The 20316-nt window shown below is 36.1% G+C and overlaps 2 protein-coding genes across 3 annotated transcripts; one reads left to right on the top strand and one right to left on the bottom strand.

Annotated features, from left to right (window-relative positions):
- Positions 1-427: 427 nt before the first annotated feature.
- On the bottom strand, positions 428-9669 carry LOC110463928 (steryl-sulfatase-like). Its single transcript, XM_021518876.1, has 6 exons — positions 9599-9669; positions 8962-9229; positions 7182-7304; positions 2859-3554; positions 2380-2664; positions 428-1119 (listed from the first exon to the last, which is right to left on the bottom strand). Exons 2-6 carry the CDS (start codon positions 9227-9229, stop codon positions 773-775), a joined length of 1719 nt encoding a protein of 572 aa, XP_021374551.1. The 5' UTR covers positions 9599-9669; the 3' UTR covers positions 428-772.
- A 4585-nt stretch (positions 9670-14254) lies between these two features.
- Positions 14255-18263, top strand: LOC110463924. Of its 2 annotated transcripts, none has more exons than XM_021518872.1 (3): positions 14255-14506; positions 15378-15759; positions 17714-18263. In XM_021518872.1, exons 1-3 carry the CDS (start codon positions 14339-14341, stop codon positions 18127-18129), a joined length of 966 nt encoding a protein of 321 aa, XP_021374547.1. In that variant the 5' UTR covers positions 14255-14338; the 3' UTR covers positions 18130-18263. The 2 variants fall into 2 exon arrangements, with proteins under 2 accessions (XP_021374547.1, XP_021374548.1); XM_021518873.1 differs by having other exon boundaries at positions 14255-14485.
- The last annotated feature ends 2053 nt before the right edge of the window (positions 18264-20316 follow it).

The raw sequence follows: 20316 nt of genomic DNA on the forward strand, positions 1-20316 counted from the left end.
ATGTCAAATATGAATCTTTGCTGAAACGAATTTATAGATAGGGTTCCACTCCTAACTTCTAACATATAAATTGTGTAATATTTCACGATATTTATTTATTGTGTGTGTGTGTGTGTGTGTGTGTGTGTGTGTGTGTATTATCGATGAGAATTGTGAAATAAATGTTAAGAGTATTGAAAATCGTCACGAGGGATTGCTCGAATGGAAAACACTGGTGACACCAGCACATTGCACAAATCGAGCTAACTAAATGTGCTCTATTTAAAGCATATAGATATATAGTTTTAAGCGATACCATTTCCTGATGATTCCTGATGATTTAGTCATCAATATCATTGTATTTATGTCAGGAATATATTGAATAGTTCCTATGACACGGTAAAAATATAGAAAATGTGCTATAATATATCAGAACGGGTGCAGATTCTTCACAATATAATGCATTTAATATCAGCATATCAGGAATGTCACATTACATTTGAAAGCCGAATGCTGATCCAAATTTTGAACATTGTTATATATTTTTGTCCATTTTATTAGAATATTATCACAATCCCAAATAGTATACAATATTATCACAATCCCAAATAGTATACACTATTATCACAATCCAAAATAGTATAAAATATTATCACAATCCCAAATAGTATACAATATACTGTTAACCCAATTTTATAACAATCACAAATTGAACATGTATACCACAACCACAAACTGTACAGCAAATGTTGATGTTCCTTAACACACAATATTAACCGTGTATGACCTGATGTCAGTTATAGTCAGCATACTTTGGATCTTTACAGTGACAACTGGGGAAATTACAACAAACTTGCAGGTGAGGCCTCCATATGAGATTTCGGGTAGAAAATTGGATTTCCACGGGCTCGACAGACCTGATATGACGTCCATGGCCCTGTTGTATTATAGCTACAACCTTCTCAAGGTCAGTGTTGCCTGAGTAGTTTAATGGATTTGCTTCACTCGGGTCAGATGTCAATTCATACAGGAATGGTACACTATGAATGATCGCATCTGGACAGGTACATATGGGAACGCACTTGTTCGTTCCCGAGACATAGTTAGGTGACCTCAGGACCAACTTCCACACCTTGATACCTGTTTAAAGATGATAAATTCACTTATATTCAGACATGTGAAAGGTTAGCTTTGCCAATGTGAAACAATGATGACCTTTTATGTTTTGCTATATTGGCTGAGCAAAATGCGTGAAAATGCAATATCGTAGCAGGCCAAGGGTTATTCTGCTTGTACTATTATATGAAGGTATAATGATAAACATATCAATAAATTGTTAAATGAATGAATTAATAACATGAGTAGTATACAATAATATTTTGACATAAAAAACGTTCTAATATATTATATGTATCAAGGAACTCAAATTGATTTGTGCATTCAAATTAGATCAAATTAATCTTGCTATGAAGTTTAGATATAGCATTTAGAACTAACCACTCAAATACAATTAGGTTAATCAAAACTGTAAAGGAATTTTTCTGTAGGCAACGACGTTGTGGTTTAGGAGAATGCAGAATCCTTACGTTTGATAACGTGGAAGCGTTGAGGTGGGATATTTGATCTTGATAGTGAATATGAGATACTAATTTTCCTTAATATGTAATGGTAAGTGGCTACAATCTTTTGTTTTAATCAAACTTGTTATCTGTTCAGGTTGAATAATTTTTCATTCATTGCATATGAATGATAATTATTATATCATTTCTATTCAACTATTAACTTAATTCATGCAGGTTCAAGTACGTCAAACATCCCTTGGTAAGGCACCATGTCAGTTCAAAAAGAGAATATTTTGTCCTCTCCAAAACATTTTAGACTGGTGTCTATCCTTAATAATTACCAACACCATTAATACAATTATGAAATAGCAATCAAGGATCATAGAAATGTAAGCACTTTTTAAACACTGTTAGAAAAAGGCTCATTTTCAATTTCAAAAATATATCGGTGTGTAGACCCTCGTAAAGAACGGAAATGTGCTAATTCTAGCATTTTTGATTGAGTACATTTACGTTAAGTATTTCAGCATAATCAGAATTATATACTATTTTTGCTCGCAGGACAAGTTCAATAGATCATTTGTTATTCATATGTTATTGAAAGTCCGAAATGTCCAGAAAGTGAACATCCCGAGCAAAAAAAGACATATTATTTGACTGTAGAGAAATGTCAACCATCCTGTTATAATAATTTTATGCGGAAGGTCTATGAAATTTTGAAAATATACAGGCAATATATCTGCATTTTAAATAGTGTTTCGAAAGGAAAGGAAAATTTCTGCGTTATAATCTGTCAGTCGAACAATATTTCACATTACTTGGCCTTGGTTTATATTACCTGTCCTTGGCCTATATCTGATAGCATGTACATCGATCCCACAGTAATGAACCATAAATGTATGAGGGGACACCGTGTCCTGCTGTCTGAGGAGGGGCAGGATATCCTTTCCGTCTAGTGGACGATCGCTGGGTAGTTCTGCCCTCATTGCACGCGCCAGTGTCGGATACATGTCCATCATCCACGTCGGCTCGTTGACTACAGTCCCGGGCGGAATCTTACCGGGCCATCGAATCACTCCGGGCATGCGTATACCACCCTCAACTGCGCCTTGTCCTTTCCCGCCTAGCAAACACGTAATCAAATAAAAACATGAATTTACAAAGAGCAAATATGTTAAAAACAAACAGAAAACAAAAAAGTTTTCCTGAATTAAAATTCAGCAGTGATACCAATAAGTGTGCCACAATATGACTCTTAAAATATGACTATAAAAGTAAAGATCATGTAAAGGCGGAACAACGCCACCTTCAATATACCTTTAAAAATACCGTTGTATCCACCGTTCATTTCTCCATGGAGACCCTTTTCTTCTAAATAGCCTCCGTTGTCGGACGTAAAATAAACAATAGTGTCATCTCTAAGTCCAAGTCTATTTAGAGCATCCGTGATTTCACCTACGCCACTGTCAAGTTCCTCCACTGCATCCCCATAGAGACCATGTCGCGTTCGACCACGAAATTCTTTCGTCACCTGGATGGCCGTATGCACATGTGTCCAAGAAACAACCAGCAAAAACGGATTTCTTTCGATTTTTTGTTGTTCTAAAAATTCTACACTTTCCTTCGCAAACCTTTGCGTCATTCCTCTAAGCCGAATAGGCTGCTCGACTATATCGAAGTCTTTATAAATCATACTATTCAGTATTTTCATATTAGTAACAACGAATAGGAACGTTCCCACTGGTACTACAGTTAGTACAACTAACACTAAACAACACAGTGCTCCCACATAGGCCCGCTTGTAGAGACCAAGAGACGTCAAACAGCCTACCATTGTTATACCGAAACACCGCCACAGCCATGCTGGCATGTATGCCCTGAAAATGGAATCCCCATCATCGCCAAAATCTCTAAGGTTTGTCAAAGGAAGCCCGTAAAAGCTGTCAAATCCTTGGTTCTTTGGATGATAAACATTGTCGCCAATGGTACGACTCATCCCCAAGTGCCACTTCCCTGAAAATATAAGATACATGCCTGTAATTGTCCTGTTTTTCTTTAAAACACACGCGCAATATCTAAATATAAGTAGCGGCATCCCATTTTATTGTTGTTGCTGATTGAAAAGAAATCAAAGGATTTACAGAATAGAATGTAATGCCTAAATTGTAAAATAATTTATATTTGCACACTTTCATGTGTAATAAAGTGTGTTATGGCACGATTCCTCATCCAGACACGATTTCTCACCCGGGAAAGACATTGTACTTAAAGTGCTGCGTTCGCAACACGATTTATCACCCCAGCACGATTTCTCAGCCGGGTGAAAAATCATCGTGCAAAACAGATCGGCATAGGTGATACGTTTTTTTCACCCGGCACGACTTCTCATCCCAACTCTCAATTGGGGATGGATCTTGTCCGTGGTGTCTTAAAACTTGCCTAAGTTTACATGTAATAGATAATGATTTCAAATGAGTAGTAGTCCAATGTGCAGCATGCCTAATATGTATTGATTGATTTATCTATCAATCTATTTAGACTAAATTTTCAAGGTTTTGTCCACATAAATAAATGCATTTCTGGTATTTATAGCATATACAAGTGTTTTTGTTATTTAATGTTGTTTGAAACGTTTAACATGTAAGACCACACAAAGTAAGTAAAGTGTTCCGCAACCGTTCAAGGTATCTGCTGGTCAACTATTTAGGACAAATGTACTTTGCACAGGTGGTACATACAAACAGTTGATAGACTACTGACGTACGATACCACATCATAGGATTACAGACACTTCGAGGCAGGTGAGTAAAAATATTTGATATACCTTGAAACAAAGTAACTGGAAACTAAATGAAAAGACCACCACAGGATTCGAGAAGAGACATATAAACAAACCAGTGTTCAAAAATTACTGAGACTGTGATAGGTGTTGCGGAAAGTTAAACGCATTTTACACCATATCATGTAATACCTGTCGTAATGTCTGTCACCTTGTTGAAGGTCACCAGCTTTCTAAACTCAAGTGAATATGTTTTAAATTTATAATCAGATGCAAACAAAATCTGATATTCTTTGTTATGATAAAATGAACCTTATTTTTTATCATACCATATACATTTACATCATATTATGTAATACCTGTCGTAATGTCTGTCACCTTGTTGAAGGTCACCAGCTTTCTAAACTCAAGTGAATATGTTTTAAATTTATAATCAGATGCAAACAAAATCTGATACTCTTTGTTATGATAAAATGAACCTTATTTTTTATCATACCATATATATTTTGTTCACGTACATATAGATTCAGCGAGGCGACAAACCGGTAGACATTTACGGTGGCCCGTTAGAGCTATAATATGAAAATGATTTATTAATAATTGCCACTCATATATCTGGAAGCGAGGCCGCTAATTGCTTATCACACGGAAGTTTATAAATCTAAAATGTATTCATTTACTTTTGAAATACGCAACAGGAGTCTTAAAATATCTTCACAGATGAAAACAAATATACTGTTGCCCGATTCATACAATGCACGTGCGCGCACCTTCTTAAACACATTCAAACGTAATCCGGTTCACCTAAATTGATCCGTTAAAATACTTCAACACGGATTCCGACATCATCAGTATCGTACGAGAATTTACATGTCATCAAGCCAACAACAGCTGGTCACTGTAAGTCAGTTATTCCTCTGAATCTAGTGTCCTTTAAATGTCGCTCGGTGCCCAAATGCCCCGTGGTACAATGGAAATCTCCGCGTAGAAAAACAGAACCGTAGAAAAGCAGAGAGACAGTGGCGAAGGACCAAATTAACCGTTCATCAACAGATTTATAGGGAACAATGTCGACTAGTTGGTTCACTTCTCATTCAGTCAAAGAAGACTTATTATTTCGAAAGAATTGAAGAATGTGGTTAGGACCATAGACTTTTTAGACTCACCAAAAACTTAATGGGTCAAAAAGGTGAAATTATCTTACCAAACTGTAATTCTGAAAAAGACTTGTCAAACAGGTTCAGTGATGTCTTTCTGAATAAAACCAGCTCGATCAGGAAAATATATTGGAAGTGAACTCTACTGCTGACAATGATATCTCTGTCATGACTGCTGAAATTAAATTTGATGGGGAACGATTGACAAAGCTCACACCAACAACCCCTGACGAGTTGCGCAATATCATCATGACCCCGCAATCGAAGTCCTGTGAGTTTGATCCACTGCCTACAGACCTATTAAATCAATGTCTTGAAGCACTGCTTCCCTTGATTACCTCAATCATGAACAAATCATTTGCTGGGTCAAAGGTTCCTTTGTGTTTCAAGAAGGCACATGTAAAACCATTGATGATGAAGCCTGGATTGGAAAAGGAGGAGTTGAAGAACTACCGCCCAGTATCAAATCTGCCTTTTCAGTCTTAGATCTTGGAGACGGATTTGTCCCGGCGTTTAGAGATTCATCTCCATGCAAACAGTTTCCACGACAACATGCAATCGGCCTACCACATGGGACACTCTACTGAGACGGCCCTCCTACGTGTACATAATGACATATCTTCTGCATTGGATAACAAGTGCAGAGCGGTGCTTGTCATGCTGGACTTGTCAGCTGCATTTGACGTCATCGACCATGGCATACTTTATAAACATCTGGAGTACTATTATGGAGTGACTGATACCGCACTATGATGGATACAGTCTTATCTGAGTGAACGACGATANGGGTGGGGGTGGGGGGTGTTATACAACATTGAGTTCCCTTGGCCTAAGGATGATCCAGGCAAAATTTAGTCCAAATCTACTGGATCAGGTGAGCTAAATATTGAAGTTCGAACAAGTTCAAAGTTTGAAGTTTACGCAGTAGTTTCTAAATGAATAAACCTTAATAAACCACAATCCCCCCAAATCAAAATGTTCGTACTCATGGCAACGGGCAATATGCCTACGCCTAACACGATTTCTTACCCTAGGTGAGAAATCGTGCAGAGGTGGGAAATCGTGTTGCGAACTCAGCAATTTCTCACCCGACATGATTTCTCAAATCATGTCGGGTGAGAAATCGTGCCGTAACAAAAGTGTCTTAATTTTGTTGTGTTGAAGATGGATTTGTCACGATAAAGTTGCTGAGTTATATGAGCTACCTTACCGACTGTTTGTACAGTATTTTTATCATCTTTTCTTTACCCATTTTAACATACATATAACATATACATTATCACCATGCCTCTTTTCTTACCAATTTAGCCTTCTTGAATCTTATGCGTACATATACCAAATACTGTACTAGTTTTGTTTATCTACTTAGATCCTTAAATATTAGTCCCATCCCCGACGCCAACGTTTCTACATACCTGTAAAAAGGGATTTGTAGCCTACTGACTGTGCAAGTTATGTATGCTTACCAATCGCAGCTTTCGCGAAACAATCCGAACGTAAGAGCTCTGTTTACATATTCATGACAGTTTGGTGCCCGTCGGCGTCGTTAGTGCATATGCTGCTTTTCTAATAGAGACAACTATAACCTGCTCGACAGAGCCAGCCTCAGAACATTCCGTCAGAAATGTCTTGCAGATCCCTAACTATGATATAACAGACTACCTAAACCGTCTTGAGATCGTAAATTATGTCTTTCCTTCTTACCTATTAACGCCGTCTTGTAACCCGCCGATTTTGCCAGTTCTGCTATGGTGATCTCGCCGTGAGGAAGTCCCCCACGGCAGGCTAGAAAGGTGTTGATTCGAATGTGTCCGGACGGCACCATACCTGGAAAATCAAACATGGCTTCAAATATGGTACCCTGCTTACATATGTTACATTTTAGCCAGCATATTTCAAACATATGCTTTTAAACTACCTTTTGATAAACGTCATCTTTAAAATATATAGAGAGAGATCCCCTTGCTCAGTGTAGTCGACGTATCTATGGTATATCAACTATGATATCTACCGTTTTCATGATTTTCAAATCAATACTTTAATTTAGAAATTAGATTTATCCTATAAAATCGATCTATCCAACATTGTTTTCCCTTTGCCAGCCCTAGTGCACTCTCTGTTTTTTTCTTAACGCTCAACAAGGTTCCCGATCACGTGAACAGTTATTTGCCGATTTCCGCCCACATTAAGACCCCTGCGCGTTTTCATCCGAGCCAACAATAGTGATTAAGCGACAATAAGTTACAATTAGTTATTTCATTATTGTTGTAAAATAAATAACGTTTACATTGCCTCTTTACTTGCTAGTAATAAATTACATTTATAGCATTGTCTAGGCTACTTTTTGTCTGATAGGTACAGATTTTGACTTATTGTGACTAGTAAGGCCGCTTCCAGACGATGCGTCTACTGACAGACTTTCGCATATAAAACTGCAAAAAAAGTCATTACATGTGACTACTACTTACATTGAATGACTTAAGTCCTGATTCCTTTGGTTAAAAAAAACATAATAGACTTACGAACAGTAAACGGTCTGATTCAGATCTTTCAACGGAAAAAGGAAAAGATGTCATCCGGTTTTCTGATAGTTACGACCTAAGTCAAGACTTTTCACTTCGGTGAGCGGACATATGCATTTCAAAAGCCGGACGATCGTAATGATATCAAGTATAGACCGATAACAGTAAGGATATATTTGAGGATGTATTTGAGGATGTATGCGAGCATATTACTATCAACGGATTCCTTAGATTAACATAGAAGAAAAAACATAGCCCGTTATGGCAGATGATCTATAATAATTTATTTATATATTTTTTCAAGTTGACCACTTTTATAATGTCTACTGTTGAAAAGATAAATATGACATATTCTATCACACTTCTTGAGGAGATATCACTAGGGATAAAGATGAAACGTGTTGAATTAATCAACAACTTAATGACTACAACACCACACACTTCTATGGCATTGCATGAATACATATCTTCACAAAGATTACTGATGAAAGTGTCAAGAACAACAGGTAATTAAGGAAATATGATAAATTATTATAAAGACTAGAGCGACACAAAGCAGGTAGGTAAACAAGTATATATCATTCGTTTCTTTGTTTCAAAGTGATTGTCAATAAAATAGCATTTATAATGGTTTTAGAAATAGTAATTAAAATTTTGTAAATCTATATATAACGCGTTTAATCTGTGTACAGCTATATTTGATTTGACAACAACCTTAAGGGAGAAAACTTAATACAATTCCGAGCTAAATTTCTTTAAGTAAACATCTATGTTTAAACGGATCTCATGATACACTGGCCATTCTTGTTTTGTCGTGGTAGACAGGTTGAATACAGGTTATTTTTAGTCCAGATAAGATATATGAGCGCATTTTCATTATTTACCTTCCTACTTACAGTAACTGACCGACCGATGGACGGTTTATCAATGTCATCGTCTCTCAATGTAGAATTATGTGTTACCTGATCTGACCGGATAGCGACCCGTCAGTAGCGCTGTGCGACTCGGGGAACACATACTCGCAGCCGCTAGATGATGTGTCATCTTAGCACCCTCAGTTGCCAGACGGTCTATGTTGGGGGTTTTTAAGGAAGTGTTACCAAAACAGCCCACGTCACCGTAACCAAGGTCGTCGGCGATGAAAATGACGATATTGGGGGAGGCATTTGCAAAGAGGGCCGATTCAAGGGCAAATCCCACCATAGAAATTAGTACGTGGATTGACGTCATCTATATTAAAGAAATTAAAATCTTAGATCATATACGAAATCAGCATACACAAAGAAACATCGGTTACTGATACATGACGCAAATGTATTGACTGATTAAATGGACATGGTTAGGTTAGTGGCTGTATGTGATATTGTTATCAGTGTTTAGGTTTCGGCTGAGGTTGGTTGAGACATTGTGATGTTTTTGTTAATGTTGTGGGTCATGGTCAAGTTAGGTGACACATTTTCACTGCTAATGTTCATGCTACGGTTTGGTCAGTGGCTGTTATAACAAAAGATACGTATACATGCTTCGATAATTCAATTTGTCGTAAATGTTCTATTTAAATTTAAATTAAGTATGAACGTGAAAAACATAAATGTTTACCTTTGTGTGTTGTCAGCAGCACCTGTCGCTGATGTGTACAGTCCTCGATCTCAGGGTTTATCATGTTCACATAAATTGGGCAAGACTTATCAGGAATTACACAGGTCAAGCGACCACCAGGTACTAACAACAGTGTATCACGTAGATAATATATTCACTTTATAACTCCGGCGTTAAACCACGGTGTTATCTTTGTCATTTTTAATATTTGTAATAATTATATAACGCATATATTTAACGAATAATATTTGAATTACAAATTGAATAATATGATTTAGTTTTGCTTGTTACACGCCGCATTGTTTTATATTGGTTAAAAGTTACCTATGTTGATCAGACTATTACACTGGAAGTAAAAGTATACAGTAATTTGTTAATTCAATAGATGATATGACTCATTATTTGTTAAAAATGAAATAAAAACGACACAGATTAAATGTGGTTACATATCAATGAAATAACGTGGACAATATATATCCCTTCATCAAATACGTTGACTTTTTCATTTTTCCATGAAGCAAACATTTAGCACCTTCATCGTAAAATACTTTATGATATATGTCATGTGAATTGTATATGAAGCCAACCCTTAAACAAAGGATGCTGAATAACACATCGGTATGTACAAACATGTAATACTGTACAGAGAAGCTCATTGATGTATACAGATTAACATAAACCTGTTATACATAGCATCTCATTGATGAACACAGCTTAACATAAACTTGTAATACTTAGCATCTCATTGATGAACACAGCTTAACATAAACTTGTAATACTTAGCATCTCATTGATGTACACAGCTTAACATAAACGTGTTATATATAGCATCTCATTGATGTATTCAGATGAATATAAACGTGTTATACAGAGCAACTCATTGATGTATTCAGATGAATATAAACGTGTTATACGAGTAATAAACGAGTAATTATTTGATGTATGCAGCACACATATCATAGAAATTTTAATTCAGTGTAATTTATCAATGCATATCATTTTTCTTTTAAAACAAGCTGAATGCTTATCAATTCGAAATGTATCTCAAAACAAAAGCAACTAAGATAAACAAAGTCTAAACTCGGCACTCGGCACACAACATCAACTACGTTCTTTCGTAACCATCCTTCATCCGTCGTTTTGAAATGATCAAAGAACAAATGTATGTGACCTATTAAGGCTTGGTGTCATACAAATAATTAGAGGGAAATTTATATTCCTTTGACATGACAAACATTACATTACATTATGTCAATACCATCCTAATTTAGCAGTCACCCGTCGATGGACACAATAGGCGAATTCCACAAATAGTAACATGGCCTCCTGTCCAGATAGGATAAAGACAAAGTACTCTACAACTGTAATAGTAGGGAATACATGGGGCTATATCTATATCATATGGAATCTAGTATCCCAGGAAAAAACATGAAGGAATAGGAGATCAAACAGAGTGTTACTTATTTGTATGATTTGTTACTACTCTAAAAGTATTGACATTTCCCTCTTCATTCGAGACACAGTATTTCTAATTATACTGTAGAAAGGTAGATATTTTTTGAGTATTTACAATTCAGTTAATTTTACCTGAATCATATCAATTATATATTTTTTGTGTACTTGTGATTTTGAGGGGTTGATTTGTAATACATTTATAAACACACTTGGTTACGATTAAATATGTGCCATATGTTCTAATGTAATGTCATATGCAAGTAATATAGTAGCACCATATAAAGATGACAGCCTTTATACGACGTTAAAAAAATCTTTCCTTAAAAATAAAATTAAGAGCAATCGGTTATAATTCACAGACCTTTTCATATTGCTCATGTTAATCTTCACAAAAGAGAAGATATAGATTAGTTACAAAAATATTTTGGTGCAATATTTATTACTATCGGCTTTAAATATGGAACTTCTTGTTGAGAAGCATAACGAACAGTTAAAAACCCAAAATGTATGGATAATCTCCCTTTTCGCACTATGCTTCACCGTATAGTATCAGACAGTCGAATGAACTCTAACGATAATGAAACTCTAAAGAAAAAATCCTTATCCTGTTTTGTTGTTATTTTTGCAACCACCATTTTATTCACAGAATTTTCATAGAAAAATAAAAAAGTATATTCATAAACGATTTTTTGGACAACGAATGTTTCAATTATTTTATTATAGGATATCCCAATAGGGTAACCCTAAATATCCCCTTTATGGGACCCCTTCAATGCTAGAAGTAATTAAGGGGTTTTTCATTGGTCAAGAGGTCAGTCCCCCTTGCAGCATCCGACGCGCACCCCACTTGACCCGCTTCGCTGAAGAAAAATTGACGCCATTTTTTCGGACAAACAATTATCATCAAATACAAACAACAACAATACTTTGGATCTGATCGGGAAAGCTTAAATAATATCATTATTTCCAGTCTTCTGTTAAGATATTCCAAGAAAGAAATGATTTCAAGAGAACAAGCTATACAGAATAATTCAATAAATCCGGCAACCCTTCCATTTTCGATCGGGTGAGCCATTTACGCCAAAACCCTTGTCTTTGTTGTATGTTTAGTAAACAGAGCCTCGCTGCATGTTCGAGTATCAAGGATATACATATGTAATTATTGTGACATCTCTGAGCTGCGGGGTGGACGCTGGAATACAAAAGGAAGGACAGAAATATATATATTTCGTACGTTATAATACAAAATTATCAAAAGGGAGCAAAAGGCTCTTTCATAGATTACGAAAGTGATCCTAGGTAATTCAAGATTTCGTGTTTTGCCTTTGAACTACTGGGTAGCTATGGTTAACCTCTCGTCACGATCACTGCGTACTACACAGCGTACTACACATTCAGGAACAATCTGACATGCCATTTAGTCTCCAGTAACGACACTCTACTCCACAGCACAGCCCACCTGTATATTTATCCCACGGCACTACAACAACTCTGTCACGCCACTTCATTTTTGTAACCAGAACTTAAGTTAATAAAAGTATAGGATACCAGCAAGTTGAAAAGTATCGTAACCGTTGTCCCTATTATAAAATATGTGTTTAAGATCTATTTAAAATAAGTCTACTATAATTCTATAAAAATCGCCTGTCAGGATGATTTACAGAATTCTAGTTGTTCGAAATTTGAATGTAAGAAGATAGAAGATAAAAAGTTACAGGAGTCAAATCCGGGACCTCTGCATTGCCTAGTTTACATTTTATCAATGACTCCATCTTCGAATTGCAGGAGCATGGAATCAAAAATATTGTCCAATTTATTGGTCGCAAAGCCTACGAACACAAACCCCTGAAAGTTACTATAAGAGGGAAACACTAAGTTTGGTTGTAATAAATCTATGCAGAAGGGAGAATACTCCAAATGAAAACTCTTATTCCTCCCCGAGATCCTCACTGACGCGAGAACTGACGCGAGAAATTAGATATTAGTCACATTACAATAAACTTGTCTCTGGTTGATGGGAAAGAACATTACAAGGGGCGTAATAGTTCGAAGTTGTCCCTAAGGTTGGATTTTGTTAATCTTTCATAGTATTTAACATTTTGACAGTTACATCAATTAGGTGTTTTTTAATGTTACTAATTGCAGTGTTGGATGCTGTATCTCAATAAACGGCAAATGAATTTCAATTATATATTATTTGATAAGAGGATGTTATTTCAACAATATATAATGAATAGGACTCTTAACCTTTTAGCAAATCAGATAATCTTTAAATCCTTTTTTTGGGAAAAGTTGTCAACGAGAATGATGCTTAACCCTCGGACAGACAACGGAATTGGATTTTCAGATATAATCAGCTATGAATTAAATACAGTTATTAAAGGGATGAATCATAGCCCAATACCTTTGATTCTTTCTATCATTACATGTTTGACTTCTCAACTACGGCTATAAACTAGCCGTCAACCCTGAGAAATATATATCAGGAATAGACACGCATTATCAGATCATGGTTGCCATTTTGCACGGTTTGTTATTTTTGAATACACCCGATGTGATACATCGGGATCCTTGTGGGTTGAGCTTAACCATATCATTAACTTTGCGAGTTTTACTTTTTAAGGTTTAAGATTAAATAGGATACAAAAACAAGCAAGTTTTTCCTACAATGATTTATCATGAATCGTTATGGCAATCGTATGCCATGTTGTTTTTATGATTTGCGATGGGTTTTTTTTTCCATGAATATAAATATAATTGTTTGATAGCAACACAAGTATTCAAAAATAGTTATTGTCATGTTTGAGGTGGACAGACAGGTACATCAACCCGTTTGGACCTTACATTGTCTCCAGGATCTGGGTTATGATATTCGCTTTGGCACACGACGTAGGCGAATTGAAATTGCATAACAATGTTGTTACACCCACTCAAATAAAACTGAAGTGTCATTCATCCGCTCTGCTGCTTTTCCAGAGAAAGTTTATCATTGTACCGACATTAAATCGTGTTTTTGTCACACAATGTCCACCTCTGTTGAAATTCAACGACCGATTTGCGTGTCACACGAGATCAAAACTAGTTAAGGAAACATGAGCAGTGTTAATCCCTCAGATTTTTACAACAATAAACTTATATTGCTTTCAATTTGACAACCAACAAGGATCGAATTTCTTTGTTCATCTGATAAATTGAGGTCCCGGTACCCTGAACTATTAAAACGCACGCAGCTGTATGTTATACCTAAACTTACCTGTTCGTGGTTAGTACTGGGCGTTTGACAACATGTCTTATTGGGCTGTTCTGCTGTCCTTACTGGCCTTATTGACCACTGTCCGAGGCCATGGGTTTTTGAAGAGGCCTGCACAGCGGTCAACTGTGTGGAGAGAAGGACTGAATCCTGCTCTCGTAAAAAACTACAATGACATGGAGGTAAACTGCGGAGGTGCTGGGGTAGGTAGTTATGTCCGTCTTAATCATTGTAGAAAAGGACGGTTAAACTTTTTGAAGAGAGAATAGCTCGACAACTAATGAACAATGTAAAACATGCCAGGTCTCCACAGGTGTTGATCTATAATACATTATGTAATGAAATATTTATCTCATCAATTCAGCAATTTTTGCCGAAATGGATCTCAAAATATATTCTTCTGTTAACAAATTGAGGACTAAAGTACTAGTTATACGTAAACGTTGTGTGAGAAATATCCTATGTGTTTCTAATATTATCTTTGATAAAAGCAGTCCAGTATTGTGTTGAGTACATACGTGTAATGTTGACAGATCATCAGAGAGAGCATGCATACTAGTCTGTTACACGACCGTAAAATAATATCTGTGATAAAAAGAAGTTATTTATTAGTATGGTGAACTAGAGGGGGTCCCACATCACTTTTTTGATCTGAAACTTACCCATGTTTTAAAGTTTAATATTTGAATTCTTATTGCATTGGTATGTAACAGTGTTTGCTGCATGTTGACAGTGTACTACAAAGACTATGCTATTAAGTACAGTTATGAAGATTATGTGATGCTGTCAGCGTTTCTGTCACTTTTTTACGAGGAAAAAACCGAATAGCGCCAAAAGTTAGATCTTTACGATAATAAATACCTTAACAGTATTTCCTTTCATTCATATTTGATAACAATCTTTATTTGCACCTACATACATTGAATACTAAGTGATGTGCGTTTTGGTCGCTCGATTTTGTCTATTTTGTGGTGTGACTACTAGAAAGAAACGTAACCAAAAATGTTATTCAATTTTCCTATACAAATCTTTTATCGGAATTAGATAAAATGAGAATTTATCATTAAATTTCAGAGACAATACAGCGAAACAAATGATGGTAGATGCGGAACCTGCGGAGACGCGTTCGATGGTACACGTGACCACGAGCTTGGCGGCAAGTACGGCTCAGGTTATATATCCCCGAATGCTGTATACACTCAGGGGCAGGTAATTCCAGCTGTTGTCGACATCACTGCCAATCACAAAGGTTGGTTTGAGTTTCGAATATGCCCAGCCAAGAATAACTATACACCCGTGACCAAGGAATGTCTAGAAAGCAATGTTCTTACCCTCGACGGAGGCTCGACCAGGTACATCCTACCTTCAACTACAAAAGGCGACATCGCTATTAATGTCCATCTACCGGACGACCTATCATGTGATCACTGTGTTCTGCAATGGTATTGGAAAGCAGGTATGGGTATTATCTTATATCTTCAAATGTAAACCATATCTGTCAGCATGTCATCATGGTAAATATTTATGTATGTCTTGTGAAGTAAAAGCTAATATCAGCTTTGATTTCTAAATGCTGTTTATGCAATGATCTGTGCTAAATGTTCTGTATTTTACATTAGACAAACTGTTGGTGAATTGCGTCAATGTATAACACTTCACAAACAACAAAACCAAAAGTTACCATCTTAGAATTTTAAATGTAAATTTACATATACATTCACGTTAAAATGATAAGTTACACGTAATTTCTCTATATCAAGCGACAGAAGGATCTGTTTAAATAAAGAAAATATGTGCGCAAAGTCTGTTACTATACCCATGCCTATAAATATATATCTATTTTTGTAACATCCTGTTTGTTGTTCCACAAATGTTGACGTTTAAGTGCATTGTTAATTTCGGCGTCATTTTCGGAATTATGGAAGATTGTATTGTGACGTCATAATTATCATGATGTCATGAACCTTTGAAGGCTTGTTTCTAGACTTTTCAGATATATTCGTCAGTTTATGGTTTAGGTGAGGAAGTTTTCGTCATTGAAACCCAATAGGAGTTAAAGCTATTAATCTGGTTATCAAGTGAGGTCACTGTCGTGACTTAGTACGTGTTTATAGAAAGAGTTTTTGTGATATATGTGTGAGAGAGAACTACACGGCTCCTGACCTCTTCTTTTTTTAATGATATTCATAGATGATTTGAATGGTTGAATGAGCGTCCTCGCCGAGTTTATCATATTGTCATTGGTCTTTATTGATTCGTAGTTTATACCTGTTGTGTTACAACAATTGGCCCTAGAATCCGGCTCTACTCCGGAAACTTAATCACTGGCTCACGATATTGAAATATTGGAGATCCCTACCCAATTACCATATACTTTATACAACTGCTGGACACGAAAGGACAAATACAGATATTCTGGAATTTTTGAGATCTCCATCCTACAACCATATTATACCATTGCAGATTATAAGAAGACAAATTCTGTGCCTTTTAAAATGTCATCAAGCTATATGACGCTAGTATACAATCACTCGTTAAGACTTGGTCCTCAAGTCATAATATTGCGATCCAATCAAAATACATATATATAAACTTGCTGGATTTGAAGAAGCACCAATACTCTCATGCTACTGATATTAGTTCTAGGTTCTGGACCCACGTTTCGAGACCAACATGCAAAGTTACTTTCAATTAGAATCATTTATCATGATAACTTCAACAACCAGATAAGCGATACAGTCATGTATTCCTATCGTTCAATTGTATTTAGGTAAGTTCGAATGCTCTAACAAGGTATAATGGATGAGTTTTATTCTTCTGCCTGTTTTTAAAATGTTAAAGCAGTGATGGATGGTGTGTCGGCATGGTTTATGTGTGAAAACGTCCGACATGTTGGTGATCCAGAATAGGAAATCGCTAATGTTGTTTTTGTGGGGGTTTTGGCAGGGTTTTGTTCAATGTACATGTGTTTTCTTCTCAGATCGTTAAATCAGCGATGGAATGATAAAGACTGTGAAATAAACCGGAAGTTTCTGATGTAGATTAAAATAGGGCCATAACATTGAATCAGACATAAGAACAAGAATTAGTAATAATTTAGGTTTAGATGAGTTATTCAGTGTTAAGAAGAAGAAGAAGAAATGGTGTTTAGCGTCGCAATTTTTAGTGTACAATCACAATGCCGACAAATAGGAAATACAAATGAGCAAGAGAAGATAGTTAGTTGAAATTGTCCAGAACTATTAAGAAGTGATGTAGACTGTCACGCATGCTCAGCAAATCACAAGACATGTGAGAACTGGTGAATATGCTTACCATTAAAGTAACTCCATTGGTTCCTGTTCATGTCATATCAACATGGGTATGTACTTATTTAGTTTTTAAATTTAATTTCTTCATTGCTTTCACAGGGAATTCAAATAAAAACCAAGAGACTTTCGTCAACTGTGCTGATGTGACCATTAATGCTCTAGCAGTCCAACCAAGTCCATCACCAACAACGACATCAACAGCTGCAATGCCGAACTCCTCCACACTCCCCACTACCACACTGCCCTCGACCATGGCCTGTTACCCTGGTCAGTCACGAGTTTGTAGATGGACTGGACCCGACAACCCAATGATGAACCAAAGCCAACTAGACGCCTTTTGTGCGAGTACGTCATCCGGTGCATTTTTTGAGATGAACTGCAGATGCGGTTGTGAGTGGTCCATGGTACCAGGGGATTGTACCGGGATACAACGAACGTGGGAAAACATTCCCAATGCGGATCCGTTCTGTGCAGCTAACTGTGGGCAATGCCCGACAAGTCACTGCCGTTGCTAAACACACAGACATTCTCACTAGATATTGAACTGTTCATTGAGTTTTCTATTCCTTAATAAATCGATAATTCCTCGTAAATGTAATGTTGGAAGAATTTTTGAATTAACGTTATCAATAAACTATGATGCATGCTATATTTTGTTGGTTATAATATCATCCTCTTATTCCATAGAACACACAATTGCAATTGATAACAATGATGTCGTGCATTTATTTTTAAATATACACGAATATACCATAAGTGATTACGGATGTGTCAACAAAACCATAATCCGAACGAATTCAAATTTGATAAAACTAAAACAAAATATGAACAAAGGAAAGATTTACAAGGAGACCTTTAAAAAGATACAAGAAGAATAACATCCCGGTAGGGTTAGCGTTTTCTACTTCATCGACGACATCCACTATATAAATATAGGTCATATTAATGTCATATCACAACCTTAAATAAAAACCTGAGGGTAGTGATAACGCGAAAACAAGGCAAACTAGGCAGTATTATAAAAATATCGAGCTTCATATCACACAAGGAAATATAACATTTCCCATAGAAATCGAGATGGCGACTTCTCGTCTTAACCAATCTGCATCTTTCGAAACCTGGTGTTGCTCGTTTATCCGTCAAAAGTTGACTGCTATCACATAAATCGTGACACTCGAAGTATGTTCCTTAATATCGAAGCAAATACGACATGTCAACATCTTAGATTTAGAGATTTCAATACCAAGCACGGACAAGTTTACTTTCAGAAAATTGAAATAGTCACGCTTACCGTACAGTTTAGTCGTAAGTTGTAAGTATAGCCATTGGCTAATGTTGAGGAATGGATTTATGATATAACGAAAAATTATTGCCTAGGGACGTTGTCAGAGGGCAACGTAAATTATATTGAGATAAAAAAAAAAGTAAGTGGAACCATCCGTAACATTCTGAAGTGGTGAAACATGTAAAGTTATATTAAGTGTCTGTTAGATGTGGTAATGGATACATATCATTGTGTTACTCAATACAGCAGGCATGGCTTCACGGTATGTTTTTATGTGACATTTGACACAAATCACACAACATACTTCTTTGTTGATATCGATACAACTTCATAAAGTATAATAATGTAAACCTTACACACAAGGAAGTTGCTAAAATCAGCGTGTCCTCTGATAGTCTGTGTAAGGTTCTCAGAATGTATGTCCCACTTTCGATTAAAACGAAGAATACTCTTTTGGGTTCGTCCGTCCGTCATGCTTGGTTTCCATGCAATACCTCCTCTAACATGTTCCGATTTAAACCAAATATAGTATGTACATTCACATTAGCATGCTACAAACAATGCCCAATTGCCAACCCGATACGTCTGTATTTACTCAAAATTAATGAGTTAGATTTTTTAAAGTGATTCTTAAGAAAGTAGATAAGGTAATTATCCTTTGTTTTTACAAGTAGATATGCAGATGGAATCCTAGAGTAAGATGAATTACCTGAACAACAACTAGCATAATTTGCCAACTAAAATGTTTGGCTTGTTGTAGCAAACTATATGATATTATGACGTTATTGATGTTACCCGTTAAGAGTGCATTCCTATTCAGAACGACCCACATCGATCTACTGCCAACAAAGCAAAAACTAAAAGAACATATCTTTTCTTTTCTCTCTCTCCTCAAGCTTTCCATTCCTCGATACATTTTATAAGATATCTCCACAGCACATATAAGATATCACAGACATATGTAAGGTATTTCGTAAATGTGTACGATATATTGTATTACTTTATTGAACAAAGGACAAGCATTACTCGTGGAATGAATGTTAGGTTGACATCCCATACAAATGTAATAATTTCCGAAATGAAATCGACTTATGTATTCAACTGAATGAAGAATGAGAGACAAAGATAATCCCGAATTTTAGAAATTATTCAGACGACCTGAAATATGTCCTCTATTACTATTATTATTATTATTATTATTATTATTCCATCTTTGCGTATTGCAGAGTTATCTTCTCTTGTGAGCAGGTATTGATTGTTACGTCATTGGTTTGTGTGAGAAAATACGTCGTTTTCTCAAAAATTGATGACGTTACTCTCACAAACAAATGACGCAACAATCAATACCTGCTCCCAAGAGCAGATAACTCTGCAATACGCAAAGACGGAATGCAAGCGTACATCGCAAATGAGTTTA

Source organism: Mizuhopecten yessoensis, unplaced genomic scaffold (assembly GCF_002113885.1).
Source record: "Mizuhopecten yessoensis strain PY_sf001 unplaced genomic scaffold, ASM211388v2 scaffold10945, whole genome shotgun sequence".
Classification (NCBI taxonomy): Eukaryota; Metazoa; Mollusca; class Bivalvia; order Pectinida; family Pectinidae; genus Mizuhopecten; species Mizuhopecten yessoensis.

Bases quoted from the DNA above. Each gene is read 5' to 3' on its own strand.
- LOC110463928 (XM_021518876.1), bottom strand. From the start codon at position 9,229: ATGACGTCAATCCACGTACTAATTTCTATGGTGGGATTTGCCCTTGAA. The intron at 7,305-8,961 runs GTAACACATAAT...TTGATTTTCCAG, and splicing joins TCGCTATCCGGTCAGATCAG to GTATGGTGCCGTCCGGACAC. The intron at 3,555-7,181 runs GTAAGAAGGAAA...TTATATTTTCAG, and splicing joins TTACAAGACGGCGTTAATAG to GGAAGTGGCACTTGGGGATG.
- LOC110463924 (XM_021518872.1), top strand. From the start codon at position 14,339: ATGTCTTATTGGGCTGTTCTGCTGTCCTTACTGGCCTTATTGACCACT. The intron at 14,507-15,377 runs GTAGGTAGTTAT...ATTAAATTTCAG, and splicing joins TAAACTGCGGAGGTGCTGGG to AGACAATACAGCGAAACAAA. The intron at 15,760-17,713 runs GTATGGGTATTA...TTGCTTTCACAG, and splicing joins GCAATGGTATTGGAAAGCAG to GGAATTCAAATAAAAACCAA.